This window comes from Tachyglossus aculeatus, chromosome 5 (genome assembly GCF_015852505.1).
Source record: "Tachyglossus aculeatus isolate mTacAcu1 chromosome 5, mTacAcu1.pri, whole genome shotgun sequence".
Taxonomy (NCBI): Eukaryota; Metazoa; Chordata; class Mammalia; order Monotremata; family Tachyglossidae; genus Tachyglossus; species Tachyglossus aculeatus.
In genome coordinates this window covers 97,967,988-97,993,740 of record NC_052070.1, presented here as the reverse complement: position 1 = coordinate 97,993,740, position 25,753 = coordinate 97,967,988, and the positions used below count along the sequence as shown (strand labels likewise).

Genomic DNA, 25,753 nt, shown 5'->3' with positions numbered 1-25,753 from the left:
ATTTTAAAATCATGGCACAAAGCACAGCTTAAATGTGGTTACAGTGTAAACTTGTGGAAAAGAATACCTAAAAATAAGCATGAAGACACCTCTTGATAATGATACTGTTTTGTATGGAGAAAATATCAAGATACATAATGGTGTTAAATTTCATCCTGAAACAGATGTAAGAAAATTATATAATATTTTATTCTAGAGAAATAGAAAATATTTTTATTTGATGTGCTCTTCTTATTTGCTCTCCTTGTTTTACTGAGAGAAAAACAGAGAGATTAAAGTTGTGTGCCAAGAGCTTCACTAGCTTTCAGGGACAGAGCTTGAAATGGTACACAAGACGCCTCATAGTCCTATAATTTAACCTTTCTGAAGGTAGAAGTTCACTGCAACTTGGAAAAATGAGTGTAGAAATTGAAGCACTGAAGACTAGTAAGTACTATGGGCATCTCCTAGACTGTGAGCCCATTGTTGGGTAGGGACCATCTCTATATGTTGCCAACTTGTAACTTCCCAAGTGCTTAGTACAGCTCTGCACACAGTAAGTGCTCAATAAATACGATTGAATGAATGAATTAACATCGTATAGGAGGTGTTGAGCATTGCCTTCCTGTCAGTTAAAATGACAATCAATTAATCCAAGGTATTTTCTGAGGGCCTACTGTGTCCAGAGTACTGTACTAAACACTTAGGAGAGTACAGTACAACAGAGTTGGTAGACATGTTCTCTGTCCCTAATTAATGTCACCAAAGCTTTCACAGAAATGATTGCCAAGTCTTCCTACCTTACCACCCCTCTGAGCTAAGGCAACATTCACAGTCCTATTTCTCCAATGCCAACTTCCTAAGCAGACATAAAACTGACATTCTGGAAGACTTTGTCCATTTCTCCTTCATCAGAAAATACCATTTGGCAATGGTAAAAATGATAAGAAGAAGCTGGCTTGCCCCTCTAGTGGTAATAGCATTTATAAAGCACTTGTCAGGGCCAGGGAACATATCTGTGAACTCTGTTGGGTTGTTCTCTCCCAGCCACTTAGTAGAGTGCTCTGCACACAGTAAGTGTTCAATAAATTTGATTGATTTTATGCCTACTGGGCACAGAGCACTGTACTAGGTGCTGGAAAAGAGTACACAAGAAGGAATTTGACTCTCTACCTGATTCTCTGGGGGTTGACAATCTAAAAGCTCTCTAAACTCTACCTCCAATAAATGCAAATGCTTACACTACTGGGTTAAGCTCACATATTTTATTTCATGTTGTTAAGTGCTTACCATATACCAGGCACTGTACTGAGTGCTGGGGAAGATACAAGCTAATCAGGTGGGACACAGCCCTACTTTCCCATATGGGGCCCACAGTCTTAATTTTACAGATGAGGGAACTGGGGCCCAGAGAAGTGAAGCGACTTGCCCAAGGTCACAAAGCAGGCAAGTGGTGTTGCCAGGTTTAGAACCCACATCCTTCTGACTCCCAGGCCTGTGCTCTATCCGGTGGTCCATGCTGCTTCTCATATTTTAGACACATGTCTAAAATATGCTGCTAGGCTTCTATCCCTCCTGTAAATTGCATCAGACCCTTGCAGAGGAAGGGAGAAAGAGGCAGAAAGTCCTTTTCCTTTCCACTGAAGCATGTGCATATAGGTTTCTTCTGCCTTCATTAGGTCTCAGAATTTCCTTGCATGCAGTAGATTACTGACTTACAACATCTTCATTTATGAAAGGCAAGGGGTACCTTTTGGAGATAGGAAGTGTTTTACAGCTAAAACTCTAACAAGTATATTTCTCCCCAAGGCTGCCCCTCAGAATCCAGAAGCATTGTGAAATGACTGTTTCCTCAGACATGGTGTGTTAGACTTTGATTGAATGGGAAAACTAGTAATTTTGGAGACTCCTTTATAATATCTCACATCATTTATTCTACTTTTCCAAAATGAAAAGGAATGAAATGAGGTTGACTATTTGTCATCACTGGAAATCCCTGGAAGTTTCCCTTCTTTTGGGACAGCTGGATTCTCTCTCTGCAGCACTCAATTCCTCTCTTGGAAGGGCGAGACTGCAGGGGAATAGTCAAAGAGAAGAGCTGGAGGGAATAGAGCAGGAAAGCAGCAAGGAAAGGAACTCGTGATACTTGCCCCTGTCCACTGTAATGAACGTGACTGGGAACCAGTTATATGTTAATATGTGAGAAGCAGCATGGCTTAGTTCATAGAGCAGGGGCCTGAGAGTCAGAAGGACCTGGGTTCTGATCCTGGCTCTGCCACATGTCTGCTGTGTGACCTTGGGCAAATCACTTCACTTGTCTGGGCCTCAGTTACCTCATCTGTGAAGTGGGGATTAAGACTTTGAGCCTCATGAAGGACAGGAACTGTGTACAACCTGATTAACTTGTATTAACCCCAGTGCTGAGAACAATGCTTGGCACATGATGATGATGATGATGATGATGATGATGATGATGATGGCATTTATTAAGTACTTACTACGTGCAAAGCACTGTTCTAAGTGCTGGGAGGTTACAAGGTGATCAGGTTGTCCCACGGGGGGCTCACAGTCTTAATCTCCATTTTACAGATGAGGTAACTGAGGCACAGAGAAGTGAAGTGACTTGCCCAAAGTCACACAGCTGACAATTGGCGGAGCCGGGATTTGAACCCATGACCTCTGACTCCAAAGCCCGGGCTCTTTCCACTGAGCCATGCTGCTTCTCTAACACATAATAGCACATAATAAGTGCTTAACATGTACCATTATTATTATTATTTACCTTCCCATTGGTGACTGCATTCATATGGGGAGAATTTCCCTTGAAATAGATGTCCCTGATACAAGCTTCCACTCTCTTTCCCCGAGAAAGATAATGTGTGATTTTTTTTGTCCCCTCAAAGAATCAATCTGTCAATTAATGGTATTTGTTGAGTGCTTACTGTATGCAGAGCATGGAACTAAGCACTTGGGAATGGACCCTGCAACAGACTTGGTAGAGTGGACTTCTGCCCACAAGGAGCTTACAGTCTACAGGGGCAGATAGATTTTAAAACAGACTAGGGGCAGAGGAGATAATAGACTATAAGAATATTTATTTAAGTATTGTGGGGTTGGGGTGAACATCTGAGGGCTTGAGGAGAACATAACTAACTTTTTAGTCGGCATAGAGGGCAGCTAAGGGCGATAAAGTATAATCTGGGAAGGCATTTTGGAGGAGATTTGATTTTAGGAGAGTTTTGAGAGCTCCTGTGGGCAGGGAAAATCTGTTATATTGTACTCTCCCAAGAGTTTAGTTCAGTACTCTGCCCACAGTAAACACTCAATAAATATGATTGCTCGATAGTGAGAGCTTGACAGTTGATCTTATGCGTTTTACATCCAGGAAGGGTTCATTGGAGCCATCATAACACCTGGGAAATATAAAGGGAAAGTTTATTATCTCATGGTGAGCCCAACTCTCATAGCTCACTGTGGTCTAATCACACCTCAGTGCCATAGAAAGCATCAGGCATTCATATCTGTCCATTTTCATTTACACTGCAGAAGCCAAAATGAAGGAAGAAAACAGCCCGGAGCTGTTTAAACCATATTGCTCTGTGCACAGTAATTAGGACTGCTGCCAGAAGAAATAAAAAGCCGACTTACTGGAGAGCGTGGTGGCTGAGATGGAGTTTTACAAGATGTCAAGTCCAAGTCAAAGACCCCAACCCTGCCAAATGCCTGCATCTTTCCTGTTGAGAGTGTGAATTCTTAAATTCAATCCTCTGTGCATCCTAGAGTTACAGTGGGAGGCAGGATTGCTGAGATGAATGGACTATTGGTCTGACCCAATAATGGGTCACACATAGTCTTTTGGCTGGTTTTTATAGTATGTGTTAAGCGCTTACTGTCTATCAAACACTGTTCTAGGCACTGGGGTGGATACAAATTAATTAGGTTGGCTGCAGCCTCTTTCCTGCATGGGGTTCACAGTCTAAGAGAAGTTAAACGACTTGCCCAAGGTCACACAGCAAGCAATTGTCAGAGCTGAGATTAGAACCCAAGTCCTCCGACTCCCAGATCCCACGCTCTTTCCACTAAACCATGCTGCTTCTCACTCTGACATGCTGCTTTTGTTCATTACCTGCTGTTTCTCAGTTACAGAATAGCGTGTTCACTGAGTCTAATCTGTATCTATCTCAGCACTTACTACAGTGCTTGGTACATGTTAAATGTTCAAAAAATACCACAATTATGATGATGATAATGCAAATTCATTCATTCTTTCAACAGTATTTATTCAGTACTTAATGTGTGCAGATCACTTTACTAAGCACTTGGGAGAGTACAGTATAACAATAAGCAGACACATTCCCTGCCCACAATGAGCTTAAATGTCTTGTGTTATCCAGTTCTCCAGGAAACAGCTGCCAAACTTTCATGAAAACTGAATCCTCAGGCATACAAAATGTGGGGTTAAATTTTACATGCATGCACTTTCATTTTAATATGATAATTAAGTACCTACCACTAAGGCATTCTCAGCAAAAAATATGAAAATCACTATTTCAGATTCTTTATAGATTTCTAATGCATTTTCTACAATAGCAGAGATGCCACTGGATTCATCATGAATTAATAGTACCCAATTGCTTCAGCCAGAGTCTGGGGAGGTGTTTGAACTAGATGTCTTGTGTACAGTTTTGGAGGAAAAATTCAGTATTATCTAGAGATGTCCCTGGGAGACGGAATCAGAGTGCCAGGAAAATTGTTGTCTTGTATATTCTCTCTTGAAGATTCTCGGTCCAGGATGGTTACACCCAAACCTCTGGGTTAGAGGAAAGCTCATGTCAGGAAGAGAGGGTGGATTAACAGAAGGAGCTCAGTCCAAGGGGTTAGGAAACCTGAGTTCTCAACCCAGCTCTGCTTTTGGCCTGCTCTGAGATCATGTGAAAATCACAACATCTCTGGGCCTTGAAAGAAAGCTTTGTAATAATAATAATGATAATTATCGTACTTGTTAAGCACGGTAAAATGGGGATTAAATACCTGTTCTCCTCTTACTAAGACTGTGAACCCCAAAAAGGGCAGGGACTTTGTCCAACGAGATTAACTTTTACCTACATCAATCAATCAATCAATCAATACAATGCTTACTGTATACAGAACACTAAGTGCTTGGGAGAGTACAATATAACAGAGTTGGTAGACATATTTCCTGCCCACAATGAGTTTACAATCTAGAGAGGGATACAGACATAAATACAAATAAAAAATTATGAATATATATGTAAATGCTGTGGGGCTCAAGGAGGGACAAATAGAGAGTGCTGCATTCAGCCCAGCACTTAGAACTATGCTTGACACAAAAGTAAGTGCTTAATACATAATAACAATGATAATAATGATGATAAAAATAACAGTAGTATCTAAGCCTGAGTCTGGTACAGATCTGAGTGGGATTTGATTATTTTTTTTCTTTGTGAACTGAAGATCACCTAGTGGATAGAGCACAGGCCGTGGAATCAGAAGGACCTAAATTCTAATCTCAGCTCTGCCACTTGTCTGCCATGTGACCTTGGGCAAGTCACTTCACTTCCTCTGGGCCTCAGTTTCCTTATCTGGAAAATGGGGATTAAGGCTCTTAGCCCCATGTGGGACAGGAACTGTGTTCAACCTGATTTGCTTGTATTCACCCCCATGTTTGGTACAGTGCCTGGCATGTGGTAATCACTTAATAAATACAACACATTATATTATTGTTATTTCCAACTTCCACTCACTCATGACTTGCATTCAGAGGCAATCTACAGTTTCAAATTATTTATCTTGGTCAGAATCATATTCTCTCATCCTCAATCTGGAAATAGGTTTTTGTGCATCTTTTACTATAGGAATGACATTATTAGGGACTAGTGCTTTCCATTGTTCTTCCTAAAGATAGCCATAACTGAATAGCACCAACCTCTTTCCTTAATTGGAGAAGTATTCACTTTGAGTGGTTCAGGCTGAACTTGGTTGTCACTTCACCTGAAATTTAAATCCTCAGCTTGAACATTTTCCTTTCTGTTTCCCATCTCTTTCTGCCAAGTTGACTGATGGATCTTGTCCCTTAGTTCCTCCTGCCCCCCCTTGATGGAAAGATGCGATCTCAAAATATCTTTCCGTTGAATTTTTGAAACCATAATTTTATGCTGACCTTTATCTTCATATTGATGCAGTTATATAAAACTCAAAGATTGTTCTTAAAAAGTCCAAAATGAGGTTTCCACTGTACTAATTGTAGCATCTTGTTGATGCCAACCCTTTAAGAGGAAGGAAAAAGAAAACTAAACTGTGACTAGGAGCCCGTTGTTGGTTGGGCTCTGTATGTTGCCGATTTGTACTTCCCAAGCACTTAGTACAGTGCTCTGCACACAGTAAACGCTCAATAAATGCCATTGAATGAATGAATGAATGTAAACTATGGGAATGGCGGAAACATAGAAAGTATGAACTCGAGTGTGTGTGTGTGTGTGTGTGTGTGTGTGTGCGCTTATGTACTGTTATGATTGCACTGGAGCATACCTGTTCATGCCAGTGAAACATACAATGTTCTGAGCTAGAAATATGTGATTTGCCCAGACTTAGAAGATTTCACTATGGTGAACTCAAGAACATAATTTCCTTCACAGTTGGGAGGGCTTTCTGCCCCTGGTTTTCCTTACAGATGTCATTTTATTGTCATTCATCTTTGTTTTCCTTTCTCCTATGAAATATAGATTCACAGCTCTTGTTTCATTAGAAGCATTTTCATTCCCTGCCTAGGCTCAAGTCTTGAGTTAACATCGCTACTTGGTGATTGGTTGATCTGCCTGGGTGCTGTCAAAATAATCAAACTCTATATTTCTGAACCTTATCTTCCCATAACATCTCCATGAATTCTTAATCCTGAATATCATCAACAAAATGAACTGCAAACCTTTGAAATTGAATTTCACTACCAGAAGCAAGAAGAACAGTTTGATAGAAAGGATTAGGGGTATTTACTGAGCCATATGATAGTGAAAACTGCTCAGAAAAAATTGGGAGAAATACACAAATGCTAGCACCTGTATGTCTTTTTATGAACCTCACTGCTCTCTCCCTCCTTCTTCTTCTCTGGAGGACCAATTGACCATTTAGGGCTTAGGAGGGGAGTCCCTCAGAGTCCTGGACCTCATGATGGAATTCAGCAGAACACTCAATAAAGTGTCTGTAACTTGCACACATGCCACAGTTTTGTTGGGTCATCTTTGGTGTTTGCATGCTGCACTGAGAAATTTTAGGAAAATAGACAGATGACCCAGAAAAGGAGGGGTGCACTTTGATACTCGCCCCATCTCCACAGCATTAGTATACATATTTTATACTCTACTATTTCCCCTAGCTATATGTTATTTTACTATCTGCTGCCTTCTGTAGACCCTAAGTGCCTTGCAGGTCAGGATCCCCGTCTACCAATTCTATTCAATCAATCGATCGATCAATCAATGATACTTATTGAGTGCTTACTTTGTGCAGAGAATTGTACTAAGGGCATGGGAGAGTACAATGCAACAGAGTTGGCAGACACTTTTCCTTCCCACAACGAGCTTACAGTCTAGTGAGGGAGATAGACGTTTATACAAATAATTTATAAATCTATTATTTTCCCAAATGTTGAGTATAGTGCTCTTCACATATTAAGCACTCAATAAATACCATTGATGGATTCCACTGGCTAAATTATTGGCCTGCTTTGAACTAGACTTCCGGCTGCTCTGATGAATTTTAAATGCTTCATTGTCGATGTCTGGGTTTTCATCTCAAGGCATTCCAAAATTTCTACTGCATGGGAGATTCTAGCTCTTGACTTTCCTTCCTCCATTCCCTCTTCTCTACCACCACTCTCTCAGTGACCATTAGATTATTAACTCTTCAAAGACAGGGGCCATATCTTTGACAATTATTATATGTTCCTAAACTTCCAATTTAGTGCTCTCAACACAGTAGGCCCTCAATCAGTCCTGATGAATTAATGAGAGAATGAACAAACCAATGAATGATTGAAAGAATGAATGAACTAAAAAATAAATGAATGAATGAAGAATGTGGAAGGTGTGCAAACTTGAGTTGGTGTGCTGACATCCCATTTTGTAAGAGAAATAATGTGGTCAACCTAAGTTTATTTATACAGCTCTGATTTGTGCTCTGTATATATTCTTTCTCTAATCCCACGGACCAGCTGGATCACTGTATAAATGCACAATCCTTTTACCCACATATTCAACAGGTCACTAAATCCTGTCAGTTCAACCTGAACAGTGTCACTAAAATCTGCCCTTCCCCATCCATCCAAACTGCTATTATGTTAATCCAAGCTTGTGCTTATCCTATCCTGCGTTGGTTACTTTATCAACAACCTTGCTGATCTCTCTGGCTCCTCTCTCTCTCTACACCAGTCCATTCTTCACTTTGCTGCCTGGAACTTTTTTCTACAGAAAATCAGTTCAGGTTTCCCCACTCCTCAAGAGCCTTCAGTGGTTGCTCATCCACCTCCATATCACACAGAAACTCCTTACAATCGGCTTTCAAGCACTTAATCACCTTGATCCCTCCTACCTTACCTGAGCCCGGGCCTTGGAGTCAGAGGTCATGGGTTCAAATCCTGGCTCCACCAATTGTCAGCTGTGTGACTGTGGGGAAGTCACTGAACTTCTCTGTGCCTCAGTTCCCTCATCTGTAAAATGGGGATTAAGACTGTGAGCACCCCATGGGACAACCTGATCACCTTATAACCTCCCCAGCACTTAGAACAGTGCTTTGCACATAGTAAGTGCTTAATAAATGCCATTATTATTATTATTACTACAACTTAAGCCTGCACACTTCACTCCTCTAATGCCAACCTACTCACTGTACCTCAGTGTCGTCTATCTCTACTCTGACCACTCGCCCACATCCTGCCTCTGGCCCTCCCTCTTCATATCCAACAGACAATCACACTTTCTGCCTCCAAAGTCTTAATCCCCTCCAACAAGGCTTCCCTGACTAAATGCTCATTTCCTCTTCTCCCACTCCCTTCTTTGTCACCCTTGCACTTGGATTTCCACGCTCTTTTCACCCCTCCCTCAGCCCCACAGAACTTCTGAACATATCCACCATTTATTTATTTATATCACTGTCCTTTCTCCCCCTCTGGACTGTAAAGCTTGTTATGGGCAGAGAACCTGCTTACCAATTCTGTTATATTGTGCTCTCCCAAGTGCTTAGTACAGTACTCTGCACAAGGTAAGCACTCAATAAATACGAATGATGAATTGATTGATTTTGTGTGTGTGTGTGTGTGTGTGTGTGTGAGAGAGAGAGAGAGAGAGAGAGAGAGAGAGAGAGAGAGAGAGAACTGTACTTTAGGGTTAGAGATGATGACAGTGCAAATGAGGTTGGTAAAAAAGTACGCCTGTTCATCCCTTCTGCATTGTGTACATGGAAACATTGCTCCATGATGCATAGTTGCATTTGTTACCTGAAATAAGTGACATTGTCTACATAATGGGGTCTTCACAGGGCAGAATCCAGTATTTTTTTTCCTGAGTTCTGTGTTATAGCTGCTTGGGCTATAGAAGGGGTGCTGGGTATGTATCAATCAATGACTGGACTTGCTTGTTCTCTATCTAAGTTTACCTACTTTAGTGGTTTCCTGCATTTAGGGGCAAGAAGACATGTTTTTGCTGTGGAAGATTTATGGCAGAGAAAAAAAGCATTTTGTTTCAGCTCCACAAAGTGAAAACAAAGCCTGTTAGTGGATATAATAATAATGATAATGATGACAAATTTTTAAGTGCTTACTATGTGTGGAGCACTGTTCTAAGTGCTAGGGGGAATACAAGGTGATCAGGTTGTCCCACGTGGGGCTCACAGTCTTCATCCCCATTTTACAGATGAGGTAACTGAGGCTCAGGGAAGTTAAGTGACTTGCCCAAGGTCACACAGCAGACGTGTGGCAGAGACGGGATTAGAACCCATGACCTCCGATTCCCTAGCCTGTGCTCTTTCCACTGAGCCACACTACTTCTCTATATATGTGAAAAGGATATGTGAAAAGGAAAATATTTTCTAAAATTGTCAGGGTAAATACTTGCACACTACATTTGCAAATCCATGGGGGTCAGGAGAGTCAAAAGGCAATGTGCGTCTGCAGGCCACTGGGTCTCAAACAGGCCTGCTCTTTGTGGGTATGTTTTCCAGCCCACTCAGTGAATTTTGTGTGCTCTTGTGGTTTCAGGATCTGGAATTGGACTGCAACCCAATATCATGAATGGAGAGCAGCTCTGAGGGGTTGGTATTTTGCTGACAGAATTGTCCCTCATGCAGGATGATCTCCGCAGTGCCATCTGTTTCTACAGATCATTCTAGTAATTACCAAAGATCTTATGAAAATTCCCCACTAAATTGCCTCTCCTAAACATATCCTTTCCCTTCTCTTTCCCTGGAAATGGTCTAGGGAAGAGGAATTATTCCCTCCCCCCACCCTCATCTGGTTAACATAACTTACCCTTCAACTTCTGGATATTCTCTTCAGAGCCAAGAGACTATCAACCCCACAATACTTCGTAAAATTTCCTGCAGGATGGAGTAGGGAAGGAGTCCAGGTTCTGGGAACTTCCTGGCTGGAAAACCTGAAATGTCACCTATGCCAAGTTAAAAGGAAGGTGTCTGATAAACCCCTCCAGTGTCTCTGCTTGTTGTGGGCAGGGAATGTGTCTATTTATTGCTGTATTGTACTTTCCCAAGCGCCTAGTGCAGTAATCTGCACATAGTAATCGCTCAATAAATACGATTGAATGAATGAATGAAAGAGCCTCGTAGAGATTAGAGTTTCTAGCCTCCCTAAAACTACAAACAAGTGTTCTGTGCACAGTTTCCTCAGGAACCTCCGTAAGTGCCAGCTAATTACAGGGTTAGAAGCCACTGAAGCTGATTTATCCAAGGGAAAGACTATAGGGGGGGAGTTAATTACAGGATAAGGAATACTTACGGATAACTGCAGGTCACATAGCATGTAATTGCTGCCTAAAGAGTGCAGGACAATTAATGAGTGTTGTGAAAGTTGGCAAGAAAGATACTCTTTTGTTTCTTTGGAAAGTACACATAAAGGAGAAGAGCATTAATAATAATAATAATAATGATGGTATTTGTTAAGCGCTTACTATGTGCAAAGCACTGTTCTAAGCACTGAGGAGGTTACAAGGTGATCAGGTTGTCCCACGTAGGGCTCACAGTCTTAATCCCCATTTTACAGATGAGGGAACTGAGGCACAGAGAAGTTAAGTGACTTGCCCAAAGTCGCACAGCTGACAGTTGGCGGAGCCAGGATTTGAACCCATGACCTCTGACTCCAAAGCCCATGCTCTTTCCACTGAGCCACGCTGCTCTTCTACATGATAAATTACTTATTTATTTATATTATGTCTGTCTCCCCCTTTAGACCGTTAGCTCGTTATGGACAGGGAACATGTCTGCTAATTCTGTCATACTCTCCCAAGCACTCAGTACAGTGCTCTGCATATAATAAGCATTCAATAAACACGATAGATTGTTTGATTAAGAGCAGGGAACATTACTTATCTCTCCAGGACCAGTCCCATGGCAGAGAGTGGGTCATTTGGAAGGGCATGGGGAATTAAGGAAAGTTTCCAAAGAATGGGCTTGACAAAAGGCCCTCACCAACTTTATTGTATTCTGTCAATTACTGAGCACAGTGCTCTGAGCACTATAAACACCCACTTAGCATAGAGCCCCTGACCTGTGGCTCAACAGTATCATCAGGCCAATGTAGAATGTGGAGATTTATTGAGAAGGAAACCCTGAGTCCTAAAGAGGAAATCTGAGACCTGGTAATGGCTGCTTCCTGCCATAATGTTTGGGAATGGGCCTTGCCCCCAACTCCTCCCCACCACTCCCCACCTGGCCACAGAGCTGGGATAAAGTGAGCTCAAGGTCAAGAAGAAATCCAGATCCCTGATAGGCCATACTGGGCTGGGATTCACCTTTGAGCAGAAGGGAAGACGTTTGACCTAGTGGAAAGAGGATGGGCTTGGGTGTCAAAGGACCAGGGTTCTAATCCTGCTCTGCTATCTGGCTGCTGTGTGACCTTGGGTAAGTCACTTAAGTCCATCAGCCAGTCAATTGTATTTATTGAGTGCTTGCTGTGTGCAGAGTTCTGTACTAATTGCTTGGGAGAGTACAATATAATGGGCACATTCTCTGCCCATAATGACCTTAGAATCTAGAAGGGGAGACAGACAGTAATATAAATAAGTAAAATTACAGATATGTACAAAATGGCCGTGGGGCTGGGAGTGGGGGATGAATAAAGGGAGCAAGTCAAGACAATGCAGAAGGGAGTGGGAGAGGAGGAAAGGAGGGCTTAGTCAGGGAAGGCCTCTTGAAGATGTGCCTAATTCCTCTGGGTCTCAGTTACTTTATCTGTAAAATGGGGATTAAATCCTTTTCCCTCCTATTTAGGCTCTGAGCCCTGTTCGGAATAGGGACTGTGCCCAACCTGTTTATCTCCTATCTATTTACCCCATCACTTAGAACAGTGCTTAACACATAGTAAATGCTTAACAAATACCACAAAAGAGAATGTAAATCCAAAGGATCTGAATCCTACAAAATAATTAAAAACAATAATGGAGGTATCATTAAGTGCTTTACTATGTGCCAAGCACTATATCACACACTGGAGTAGATGTAAGACATTTGGGTCAGACAGTGTTACTGAGCTATGAATATTGAGACTTTGAAGATTTAACATTTGATTCCTACATGGATCCAGCCCAAGATTTAACAGAGCCCCTGTTTTACACAGGACACACAGTCTAAGAGAGAGGGAGAACAGGTATTTAATACCTATTTCACTGATAAGGAAACGGAGGCCCAGAGATGTTAAGTGACTTGCCCAAAGTCACACAACAGCCAAATGATGGTGTCAGAATTAGAACCCAGGTTCTTTGACTCCCAAGTCTGTGCTCTTTCCACTGAACCACAGTGCTTCCCATGAGCTCATAAGTGCAGCCCAGACCAGCATTCAGCACTGGGCCATTTTTCAGGGATCTGAATTTTTTCTTGAACCGGGTCATGACTTTGAGCTCAGTTTAACAGCCCTGAAGCTAGGTGGGGAGTGGTGGTTGCGGGGATATTAAACCCCCTTCCACTGGTCTGTTTAGGGCCTCTCAGTGTCATCAAGGGCTACAGCAGTAAGGGCGCAGATACCAGAACAAGCGTGTCCTAAATCTCAAACAAAGCAACTCGTGTTCTAGGATTATCCGCTGGGCAGTTTTCAACGTTAATCCCCATGACATTCTTCAGGTTACGCCTGCAGTTTTTGCGATTGATTTGGGATTCTGAGTCATTCTGAGACTTCCCACTTTTTAAAGGAGATTTTGAACTGAGGGAATAACTTCGGAACAGATTGTATTTCAGGAAGAGAGCGTAGAGGCCAAAGTTTCCTGCAGGTAACTATATCTCTTCTTTGGCACTTGGAGATTGTAGTCAGTCCGAAGTAGAATCTGTCAATAAAATGCAACTTTGTGCGTTCCATTCTATGCTCTAGTGCTCCTTGGGACACATTTGGGCTGAGTCAGACTGTCCTCTTCAAAAGCAATATCCCCTCTTCTCATCGAAAAAACTGGTCTCTGTAGAATGACATTTCTGCTGACTCGGAGAAGAAACCATCTGCCTACAAAATGGGCATCTGTCTAAGGCAAAAGGCTACTTCACATGGAAAACAGTTACAGGTTCTTAGATGTTCATGAAGCTTCCTTTAGAAGGCAGAAGAAAAACCACATTGCCCTTTGAATCGTTATTTGTTTGTTAATTCTCTTGTGTCCATTATTTATCTGTATTTTTATGTTCTCTAAACTCATGTATATTCATCAGCTTATGTTGTCTGATGGCTCTCATTAGATTTGCAGCTCTTTGAGAGCAGTTATCTCATCTTTTACGTCTTCTCTATGTTCTCCAAGTGTTTACAACAGTGCTCTGAGTAGTGTCTCAATTAAGGACTGTAAGTTGGCTGTGTGAGGTTCATTTGAGCCAGCTTTGGGAGATGTGATACATTAGCAGTGGAAATAGTTAAGATATAGGAAGTAATGTTCCCACTGCAGGAGAGAGGGATAGCGCCAGAGAATGAAACTCGAGGCTGAGGGCTCAGAGATTCCACATTTTCTGATCACCTGCAATCCCCATTGGTAACCGCATGGAGAAGCAGCGTGGACTAATAATACAATACTAATAATACAATAATAATAATACAACATTTATTAAGCACTAACTATGTGCAAAGCATTGTTCTAAGTGCTGGGGAGGTTACAAGTTGATCAGGTTGTCCCACGGGGGGCTCACAGTCTTAATCCCCATTTTACAGATGAGGTAACTGAGGCACAGAGAAGTTAAGTGAGTTACCCAAAGTCACACAGCTGGCAGTTGGCAGAGCCAGGATTTGAACCCATGACCTCTGACTCCAAAGCCTGTGCTCTTTCCACTAAGCCATGCTGCTGACTAGTGGGTAGACCACAGACCTGGGAATCAGGAGGACTTGGATTTTAATCCTGCTTCTACCACTTATCTGTTCTATGACCTTAGGCAAGTCAGTTAACTTTTCTGGGTCTCTATTACCTCTTCTGTAAAAGGAGGCTTGAGATTGTGAGCCCCACCTTGGACATGATTCACTTGTATCTACTCCAGCGCTCAGTACACTGCCTGGCACCTAGTTATGTGCTTCACAAATATCATTTTAAAAAAATCAAGGAGACAGATAAGTTACATGTGTGTCTGTAGAGTTCTAATTGTCTACATAATTCGTTAAAAACAACTGAAAAACCTTTGATTCAGTTACTGAGCTAGTCAAGGCAAAAGCGAACATTTTCTTGTCTTGGATTAAGATAGATGATTTACCCACCATGCATCAGCATCCCCAGCAACATTTGGTAGGGCAAAGGGAGTGTTGGATAGGCATAAGTAGCCTATCTCTGGAAATCTGAAAATATTGAGAAGCAGCGTGGCTCAGTGGAAAGAGCCTGGACTTGGGAGTCAGAGGTCATGGGTTCTAATCCCGGCTCTGCCACTTTTCAGCTGTGTGACTTTGGGCAAGTCACTTAAATATCATCATTATTATTCTCTGGGCCTCAGTTACCTCATCTGTAAAATGGAGACAACCATGTGGGACAACCTGATTACCTTGTATCCCCCTCAGTGCTTAGAACAGTGCTTGGCACATAGTAAGCACTTAACAAATGCCATCATTATTATTCCAGCACTTAGAACAGTGCTTGGCACATAGTAAGCACTTAACAAATACCGTCATTATTGTTATTATATGTAAAAACCTGAATTTTTAAAAATGCTTTTTGCTAAGGGCTTACTATGTGTCAGGCACTGTTTTAAATGCTGGTGTAGAAACAAGATAATTGGGTTGGACACAGTCCATGTCCCACATGGAGCTCACAGTCTAACTCCCCATTATACAGAAAGGGAAACTGAGGCACAGATAAATTAAGTGACTTGCTCAAGGTCATATAACAGATCATTCATTCATTCATCCAGTCGCATTTATTGAGCATTTACCGGGTGTAAAACACTATAACAATCCCTTGGGAGAGTATAATATTACAACAAACAGACACATTCCCTGCTCACAATGAGTTTACAGTCTAGAGAGGAGTTTACAGTCTACAGAAGTGTCAAGTCCAAGATTAGAACCCACATCCTCTGACTCCCAGGCCTGAGCTCTTTCCACTAAGCAACACTGCTTCTCACATGTAGGGAAGACAATTAAATAAATAATGTAAGCAAAATCAAACCCTCCTTAGACTGTGGGTGTGAATCCAGGATTTGGCGCTCTTTCCTTCCCTGAAGGCTCATCGGGTTGGGTTTTAATCAATCAATCATAATTATTGAGCATGTATTGTGTGCATAGCACTGTACTAAGCGCTTGAGAGAGTACAACACAAGAATATAACAGATTCATTTCCTGCCCCCAATGAGCTTACAGTCTGGAGGGAATTGTATCCACCAATAATTTCTCTGATCTCAGAACACAGCCCAACACAGGGGAAAGGATATAAGAACATCAGAAAAAGAAGGAGTTTTGCTGCAATAATCAATCCTGGCAAAGGCAGGGTACGAAAAGCTGTTCCTGTAAGTCTTAAAAGAGAAATTGGCTCACAGTATTAGGGAAAGATAGCACCCTGTTGTTATTCCTTGTTTTGCCATAACGGCCCTCCCCCGATAGCGTCATCCTTGTATTTCAGGAGTCACGGCAGGTGGTCCAAGGCAACCAAACGCAAGAACACATTTTATTCTCAGGGCGTCGACAATAAATCAATTCTGAATGAACTCTGAAAGCAAACGCAACCAGTATATTCAGCAGTCTCACGGTAACTTGTTTTCAATAATTGCCTGAGGGAGGATTGGAAGAAGAATGAATTATAGTCAAAATGATATACATACTATAACATCACAGCACGAATACCTCTAAGGAAAAAATAGTTCAATAAAATGCTTAACTCAATTAAATCCAGTTAATGTATTACAAAAAGCAAGATTTTAAATTCAACCGATTTGTCAGTTTAAGCATAAAAAAAAAATTAGAGTTCACAGTAATCTGAGAAATAGGTTCATTCTTAGCAGAGCAATTTGAAGATCTAATGATTCTGCAGTGGCAGATTTTCAGGATGTAGAACTTGCATTATTAGCATGGAGTCAGTCACTCATATTTAGTGAGCACTTACTGTGTGCAGAGCACTGTACTAAGCACTTGGGAAAGTACACTGTAACAATAAAAAGACACATTCACTGCCCAAAATGAATTTTCAGTTTAGTTCACTTAACTGTGTGCCAGGCACTGTTCTAAGTGCTGCGGTAGATACAGAGTAATCAGGTTGGATGTTACCTCATCTGGAAAATGGGGATTAAGACTGTAAGCCCCATGTGGGACAGGGCTATATAAGCTCTCAATAAATAGTCATAATAATGATGATGATGATTATGGTATTTGTTAAGTACTTACTATATGCCAACTACTGTTGTAAGCGCTGGGCTAGATACATGGCAATCAGGTTGTCCCACATGAGGCTTACATTCTTAATCCCCATTTTCCAAATGAGGTAACTGAGGCACAGAGAAATGAAATGACTTGCCCAAGGTCACACAGTAGACTTGTGGCAGAACCCAGATTAGAAGCCAGGTCCTTCTCACTCCCAGGCCCAGGTTCTATCCCTAGGCCACACTGCTTCCGTTCTAGACTGTGAGCCCGTTGTTGGGTAGGGATTGTCTCTATGTGTTGCTGAATTGTACTTTCCAAGCGCTTAGTACAGTGATCTGCACACAGTGAGCACTCAATAAATGTGATTGAACGAATGAATCCCTGAAGATTCCACTAACAGCTTAAGTTCGCTGATACTTAGATGAGAATCTATACCAAAGCTGAGGCAGTGGGGCCATAAAGAGCACTGAATCCTAAATCAATACCAGTGTCTTCACTCGAAATGAAGAGAGTTCTGGGGGCTAACCCGTGGAGTGGCAAGGTGCTCTCTGCCCCACAACCTTTCCAAGACTCTATTGCTCATAAGACCAGTAGCCAAACTAGATGATTGAACTGTGTCCAACCTTATTAGATTGTATCTACCCCAAGCATTTAAAACAATGCCTGAAACATAGTAAGCACTTAATAAATATCATCCTTATTATCATTATTATTGAGAAGCAGCATGGGTTAGTGGAAAGAGCACGGGCTTGGGAGTCAGAGGTCATGAGTTCTAATCCCAGCTCTGCCACTTGTCAGCTGTATGACTTGGGGCAAGTCACTTCACTTCTCTGTGCCTCAGTTTCCTCATTTGGAAAATGGGGATTAAGACTGTGGGCCCCATGTGGGACAACCTGATTGCCCTGTATCTAGCCCAGCAATTACAACAGTGCTTGGCATATAGTAAGCACTTAACAAATGCCATCAACATAATCATTATTATGACTATTATTATTATTAAAATGGGCTGACCATAACTGAGATGGGATATGGGAGATAATCAAACAATTAATCAATCAAGCACAGAGCAGTGCTTGGGAGAGTACAGTGCAACAGAGTTGGTAGACACATTCCCTCTTTACAACAAACTTACAGTCTAGAGGGGGAAATAGACATACATATAAGTAATCAATCACTCGGTCAATCAATGGTATTTATTGAGCACTTACAATGTGTAGAGCTCTTTTTTAAGAGCTTGGAAGAGTACAATACAACAGAATTAGCAGACAGTTTTCCTGCCCATAACAAGCTTACAGTCTAGAGGAATTATGATATGTACATAAGTGCTGTGGATCTGAGGGTGGGGGGAATACCAAGTGCCCAAAGGTCACAGATCCAAGTGCATAGACAAGGTAGAAAGGAGAGGGAGTCAGGGAAAAAGTGCTTAGTCAGAGAAGGCCTCCTGTAGGAGATGTGACCTTAATAAGGCTTTAGAGGTGGGGAAAGTGGTGGTCTGATATATATGGAAGGGACTGGAGTTCCAAACCAAAGGAAAGATGTGGGAGTGGGGTTCGGCCCCAAGACAGACGAGATCCGGGCAGAGCGAGTAAGCTGGCTCTAGAGGAGTGAAGTGTGTGGGCTGGGCTGTAGTAGGAATGAGGCAGTGAGGTGAGGTAGGAGGGAAATCCTAGGGATAAGCACTCCATAGAGTGCTCTGAACAAAATAAGTGCTCAATAATTACCATTAATTGATTGATAAGGATACTCAATGGGAGACATTCAGAGCCCATCTTCAAAGCCCTTCTAAAACCCCTGGCCTGGAATGCCCTCCCTCCCCACATCTGCCAAGCTAGCTCTCTTCCTCCCTTCAAAGCCCTACGGAAAGCTCACCTCCTCCAGGAGGCCTTCCCAGACTGAGCTCCCTCCTTCCTCTCCCCCTCGTCCCCCTCTCCATCCCCACCGTCTTACCTCCTTCCCTTCCCGACAGCACCTGTATATATGTAATTATGTTTGTACATATTTATTACTCTATTTTACTTGTACATATCTATTCTATTTATTTTATTTTGTTAATATGTTTGGTTTTGTTCTCTGTCTCCCCCTTCTAGACTGTGAGCCTACTGTTGGGTAGGGACTGTCTCTATATGTTGCCAACTTGTACTTCCCAAGTGCTTAATACAGTGCTCTGCACACAGTAAGTGCTCAATAAATATGATTGATTGATTGATTGATTAAAACAGAATCTCCTTCAAAGCCTTATTTGAGAGTTGGTCCCCCTGGCTAGAGGAGGCATCCTCCTTGAGGGCAGGCATGGTGTCTTCTAACTCTATTGTACTCTCCCAAGCGCTTAGTACAGTACTCAGGTCAGAGGAAGTGCTCAACAAATAGTATGGATTGATTGATTACAGAGGTTGTGACGCTTCTGTCATTTGACCAATCAATTATTGAGTGCTGGTTCTGTGCAGAGCACTGTAATAAACACTTGGGAAAATACAATGTATGATGTGGGAGACACAATCTCTCCCCTCAAAGAGATTATAATCTAATGAGGGAAACACTACATGTATTTTCCTCATTGTTCTTTTCCCATCTCTTCTTGTTTCTGAACAAGAAGCATCACAATCGACTGTTTGGAGTGTAATCCTGGTTACGTCTTTACTATGAAGTATTAATGGACATTATGTCAAAAACTGCAATAAGCAATCCAGGTAGGTTATGGGGATACCACTTGGGTACAGAATTGAATTGAATGATTCTTTCTGCCTTTAAAATCTCATCATTTATAATAACAATGATGGTATTTGTTAAGCGCTTACTATGTGCCAAGCACTGTTTTAAGTGCTGGGGTAGATACAAGGTAATCAGGTTTTCCCACATGGGCCTCATAGTCTTAATCCCCATTTTCCAGATGAAGGAACTGAGGCACAGAGAAGTGAAGTGCCATGCCTAAAGTCACACAGCGGACAAGTGGCCAAGCAGGGATTAGAACCCCACATCCTTTTACTCCCAAGCCCGTGCTTTTGCACCTTTTCAGCATGGTCTTATGTAGTTTTCAGTTTAGAAATAAATCAATCAATTGATCAATCAATGATCAGTGGTATTTATTGAGTCTTTACTATCTGCAGAGCACTGTACTAAGCATTTGAAAGAGCACGATACAGCAGAATCTCAACAAACACCGATGGTTATAGAGCATCATAGTCCAGCGTCTCTCTCCTGGAGAGGCATAGTTTACGGCACATCCAGAAGACAGACTATTTATGGATAATATGATTCTATCACATCACTTCAAGTTTCCTCTCAAATTCTCTACATCCAACACCCATAATGGTTACATGCATTTTAGTTCAAACCATCAGAAAATGGAGCCAGGGTTCCCTATATTGTGAGCCATCAACGTGACTGGTTTCTAACTCAGAGAGTACACAACTGAAGGAATCAGAAGGTTGAAAAGATCAAAGGAAACAGTATTCATTTAGTCAAATTTATTGAGCACTTACTGTGTGCAGAGCACTATACTAAGCACTTGGAAAGTACAAGAAGCAGGATGGCTTAGTGGACAAAGCATGGGCTTGGGAGTCAGAGGTCATGGGTTCTAATCCCGGCTCTGTCAGTTGTCAGCTGTTTGACTTTGGGCAAGTCACAACTACTTGGTACCTCAGTTACCTCATCTGTAAAATGGGGATTAAGACTGAGCTCCACATGGGACAAACTGATTACCTTGTATCTACCCCAGTGCTTAGAACAGTGCTTGGCACATAGTAAGCACTTAACAAATACCATTATTGTTATTACTATTACAGTTCAGCAGCAACCAGAGACAATCCCTACCTACAACAGGCTCACAGTCTAGAAGGGCAGAGACAGACATCAAAACAAGTAAAAAGGTATCAATAGCATCAATATAAATAAATAGAATTATATATACACACCATCATTATAAAGAAATATAAATCATTAATTAATATCATTAATTCTTAATTATTATAAATCATTATTATCTAGGCCCAGCACTATACTAAGAGTTTGCAAAGATATAAGATAATCAGGTTACACTTACAGTCTCTGTCCCAGACAGGGTTCACAAGCTAAGTGGGAGGGAGAACAGGTTTGAATTGGAACTCCATTTTACAGATGGGGTAACCAAGGCCCAGAGAAGTGACAGTGACCTGTCCAAGGTCTTACAGCAGACAGTTGACAGAGCTGGGATTAGAACCCAGGTCCTCTGACTCCCAGTCCCGGGCCCTTTCCATAGCCATGCTGATTCTGTAATGGTTCTTCCAACTGTCCCATCAAGGAATGCAGGAATTTGCACACCTTCTTTCACATCTCTGAGTCTCTTCTGAAACAACAGGGCCACTGTAAATCTAGGATGGGTACCATGTCTGCAGTTAACCAGATAATCTTGGGCCAATGGTAGTTCAGCTCAGTTAGATAATGGCTGTGCTCCTTTCTGGGAAGAAATGACCTGGAACTGCATTTCCAGTGAGAATTCCTTGCATACATTTCAACCACATAACATTTGCAAAATGCGCGTTTGATGGCAATAATGCATGAGAGCTGAGAGAGTTTTCAAGAATTTCTCCTGAGGACTAGGCAGATTCTCCAGCTGTTTAAAAAATGATTTGTAACTCTCCTACCTTCCCCAAATAGATACCCAGCAGTGAAGTTCCAGTATGAATCTGAAATGGGAAAATGCGTGAAATGTATACTTTAGATTGATTTATCTTTAGGTAGTCAAGAATTATCCTAATCAATCAATGGTAACTATGCAGGGTTAGTGCCGTAGGTGACTGCAAAAGTAGGGTTTAGGGCGTTTAGGATCAGAGACATTAATAAATTGTGAGCCCAAGGGACTGGGAGGAAGAACACTAAGGAAAGAATAACTGAAAATTGTCTTCACGAACAGCAGTGACATGATAAAGGAATAAGAATAGCTAGAGACTATTTTCAAGGACAGCAAACAGCATCTCAAGAACACGGGAACTCTAAGGAGAGAGATTTAAAAAAAAACCCAACATACAGAGGGAAATAAATTGGAAGAAGTGCACTTCTCCTCACTCCCCTGGCACTCATGGATTTTTTAAAATAGTACTTGTTAAGCGCTTATTGGGTGTCAAGCACTCTTCTAAGCACTGGTGTAGGTAAAAGTTCAATCAGGTCAGACACAATCCCTGCCCACCATGGGGCTCGTAGATTAAGTAGGAGTGAGAATAGATATTGAAATCCCCATTTTGCAGTCGAAGAAACTGAGGCACAGATAAGTATGACTTTCTCATGGTCCTACAGCAGGCATGTGGCAGGCTAGAGCCTCTGGCTCCCCGATCTGTTCTTTATCCAGTAGGCAACCCTGCTTCCCAGCATGAATAGAGAGATGAAGAGGATGCTCAGTACACAAACTTCATACCAAATGATGGACAGGGAACCTTCGAAAAGACTGCACAGAATTCACAAGGCAGGGAATAGGGAAAAATAACACTATCCCCACCTCTTCTGCATGTGAATATCAACCAGGATATCAGTCAATCAAGCATATTTATTGAGTGCTAAACTGAACTAAGCTCTTGGGAGAGTACACTATAACAGTTGGTAAATATGTTCCCTGCCCACAGTGAGCTTGCAGTCTAGAGCTTGATGTGGGCAGGGAATGTGCCTATCAACTCTGATGTATTGTATTCTCTCAAGCACTTAGGTTGGTGCTCTGCACACAGTAAGTGCTCAATAAATACCATTGATTGATTGACTTAAGATGAAAGGGAGAGCTTTGGGTGATGGAGGGGTCAAAAGGGATGCTTCTAATGGGATCTTTGCCCTACTGGGGAGGGGCCATGAATTATCCTGCAGTGTGAGGATGCCACTGATTGCCTAAACCCAGTAAAGAACACTGCTTTGGATTTTCTGTCATGCTGGCTAGTGGAAAGGGCACAGGACTGGGAGTCAGGAGGCCTGGGTTCTAATTCCACCTGCGCCACTTGACTGCTGTGCAACCTTATGCAAGTCAGTTAACTCCTCCCCTTCTGGATTATAGGCTTGTTGTGGGCAGGAATCAAGTCTGTCAACTCTATTATATTGTGCTCTCCTGAGCACTTAGTATGGTGCTCTGCACATGTAAGTGCTCAATAAATGTGATTGATTGATGAGGTAATTATACTTGGGTGCTTTAGACAATCATATTTATTGAGCGCTTACTGTGTGCAGAGCACTGTACTAAGCTATTGGGAGAGTACAGTTTAGCACTTAACAGATACGTTGCCTGGCCACAATGAGCTTACAGTCTTGACTCTTCCATAGCAGGGATCCACACAAGAGTATGTTGTCTACAACAGAACAACAGTTAGCCCCTATGCCACTGAAGCATGTCAACTTATTTAACATAAAATACCTGCAGATTTTATGGTGGTTATTTCCAATTTCGCCTCTACTGCACTAGTGGACCAGAAGAACAACAATTGTTGGTGATAATAATAATAATAATAATAATGGCATTTGTTACGTGCTTACTATGCGCAAAGCACTGTTCTAAGCGCTGGGGAGGTTATAAGGTGATCAGGTTGTCCCACGGGGGGCTCACAGTCTTAATCCCCATTTTACAGATGAGGTAACTGAGGCCCAGAGAAGTTAAGTGACTTGCTGAAAGTCACACAGCTGACAATTGGCAGAGCCAGGATTTGAACCCATGACCTCTGACTCCAAAGCCCGTGCTCTTTCTACTGAGCCATGCTGCTTCTCTTGGTGATGGGGTCCTGTGCTCTTTAGCTTCAAATGGGAGATTGTTGCTGATATGTTTGTCCAGAAACAGACATCTCCAGATTTTTGTTCGCAAATGTTAAGAATCTTATTCATTCATTCGCTCATATTTATCAAGCATTTACTGTTTGCAGATCATTGTACTAAGCACTTGGGAGAGAACAGTACAACAATAAACAGACACGTTCCCTGCCCACAGTGAGTTTACTGTCTAGAGATGGGGAGACAGACATTAATATAAATAATTAAATTACAGATTTGTACATAAGTGTTGTGGGCCTGGGAGGGGGAAGAAGAAAGGGAGCAAGTCAGGGCAATGCAGATGGGGATGGGTGAAGAGGAAAGTGGGGGCTTAGTCAGGGAAGGCTTCCTGGAGGAGATGTGCCTTCAATAAGGCTTTGAAAGGGGGGAGAGTAATTGTCTGTTGGATTTGAGGAGGGAGTTCATGGACAAAAGCTTTATTATTATTATCATTATTATATTTAACAAGCACTTATTATGTATCAAGCACTGTTCTTATATTTAATAAGCACTTATTATGTATCAAGCACTGTTCTAAGGTTTGGGTTAAGATAAGCTCATCAGGTTGGACACAGTTCCTGTTTCTAATGGGGCTCACAGTCTAAGTAGGAGGGGAGTAGACATGGAATCCTCATTTTAAAGTAGAGGAAACTGAGGCCCAGAGAAGTTAAATGACTCATCCAAGGGCACACAGCAGACACCTGGTAGAGTCAGAGTTAGAACCCATTTGGCAGGAAATCCCACCCAAAGCCCAATGGACTTCCCATCTGAAAACTCCTGGCACTTATTGTAAAGGTAAATCTAAAATTTAACATACAGTGAAGTCCCTGGCATTGTCTCTTGAGGTCCTCTTCACAGCTAAATGTTTGGTTCGAGTCCATTTGGTCGATGTGAAATTAGCTATAACAGGTGCTTGAGACTGTCTGTGTTTTACCTATTATTCTAAACTGCAGTAGAACTGCCTTTTTGTTGCCCAAGCTGTTTCTCCAGTAATTTAAAGTTGCCGCTTTGTTGTTTCTTTTTCCCTCTTCCATTTTCTTAGGCAATGACCTTCACCACCAGAATGAATCTGAAAATCAAGCAGTCTACCAAGTCTTCCTAACGCCTTGTCAAGGAAAGTCCCTGACATATCTCCCTTCAGCAACTCCCGTCGCATTCCTCTCCTCATCCGCTGAAGGAGACGGGGTTGAAGCGGACAAAGCTTTCAAACCTCTGCAAAAACTGGCCTGAAAAGGCCAAAAAGCTTTTCCTCGTACCCATCCATCTGTTTGGAACACAGTGGGAGAGGATGGTGTTCTAGTTTAAACAGCTCGGACATATTCTGCATTTTGGGAAATATAGGCACATCCCAACGTATCGGGGACCTAAATCCAATTACAGATAATGGATGAAAGGAACAGAAAAAGTGCACAACCATATCATGGAGCCAGGGACATAGCTAGGGAGACGAGGACATCCAGAAATCAAGGAATGGATGACTACAGGTATCAGGACAGCAATTATGAGGGGTACACCCCCAGTGACAGCTATTACCGGACCGGAGAGGACCCCAACCAAGAGGAAGATGTCCAGAGCGATGCGACGGAAGGTCATGATGAAGACGACGAAGTCTACGAAGGGGAGTATCAGGGTATCCCCCACCCTGACGACATCAGGGCGAAGCAGAAGAAGAAATCCCCTTCCCGGCCGGATGACTTTCGAGATCGCGCCGACCTCCTGGCGGAGCGGCTGGAGGATGAAGAGCAGCTAGCCCACCAGTACGAGAGCATCATCGAGGAATGTGGCCATGGCCGCTTCCAGTGGACCCTCTTCTTTGTTTTAGGGTTGGCCCTCATGGCCGACGGGGTGGAGGTGTTTGTGGTCGGCTTTGTCCTCCCCAGTGCTGAGAAGGACATGTGTCTGTCAAGTTCCAACAAAGGAATGCTGGGTAAGTGTATCCTGGGTGCTGTCCTGCCATGTAGAAAAGTCAGTCAGTCAGTTTTATTTATTGAGTGC

At 42.2% G+C, this 25,753-nt stretch overlaps 1 protein-coding gene across 3 annotated transcripts in view; it reads left to right on the top strand.

Annotated features, from left to right (window-relative positions):
- The window catches only part of SV2B (synaptic vesicle glycoprotein 2B), a 155,226-nt gene that overhangs the window by 71,979 nt on the left and 57,494 nt on the right, over window positions 1-25,753 (top strand). For 2 of the 3 annotated variants that reach the window (XM_038747123.1, XM_038747124.1), the window contains exon 2: window positions 24,801-25,685. In XM_038747123.1, coding sequence (XP_038603051.1) covers window positions 25,142-25,685 — 544 coding nt within the window. In that variant the 5' untranslated portion in view covers window positions 24,801-25,141. Of the gene's footprint in view, window positions 1-19,604; window positions 19,699-24,800; window positions 25,686-25,753 lie in introns of all 3 variants that reach the window. The other variant, XM_038747125.1, reaches the window with a different exon arrangement.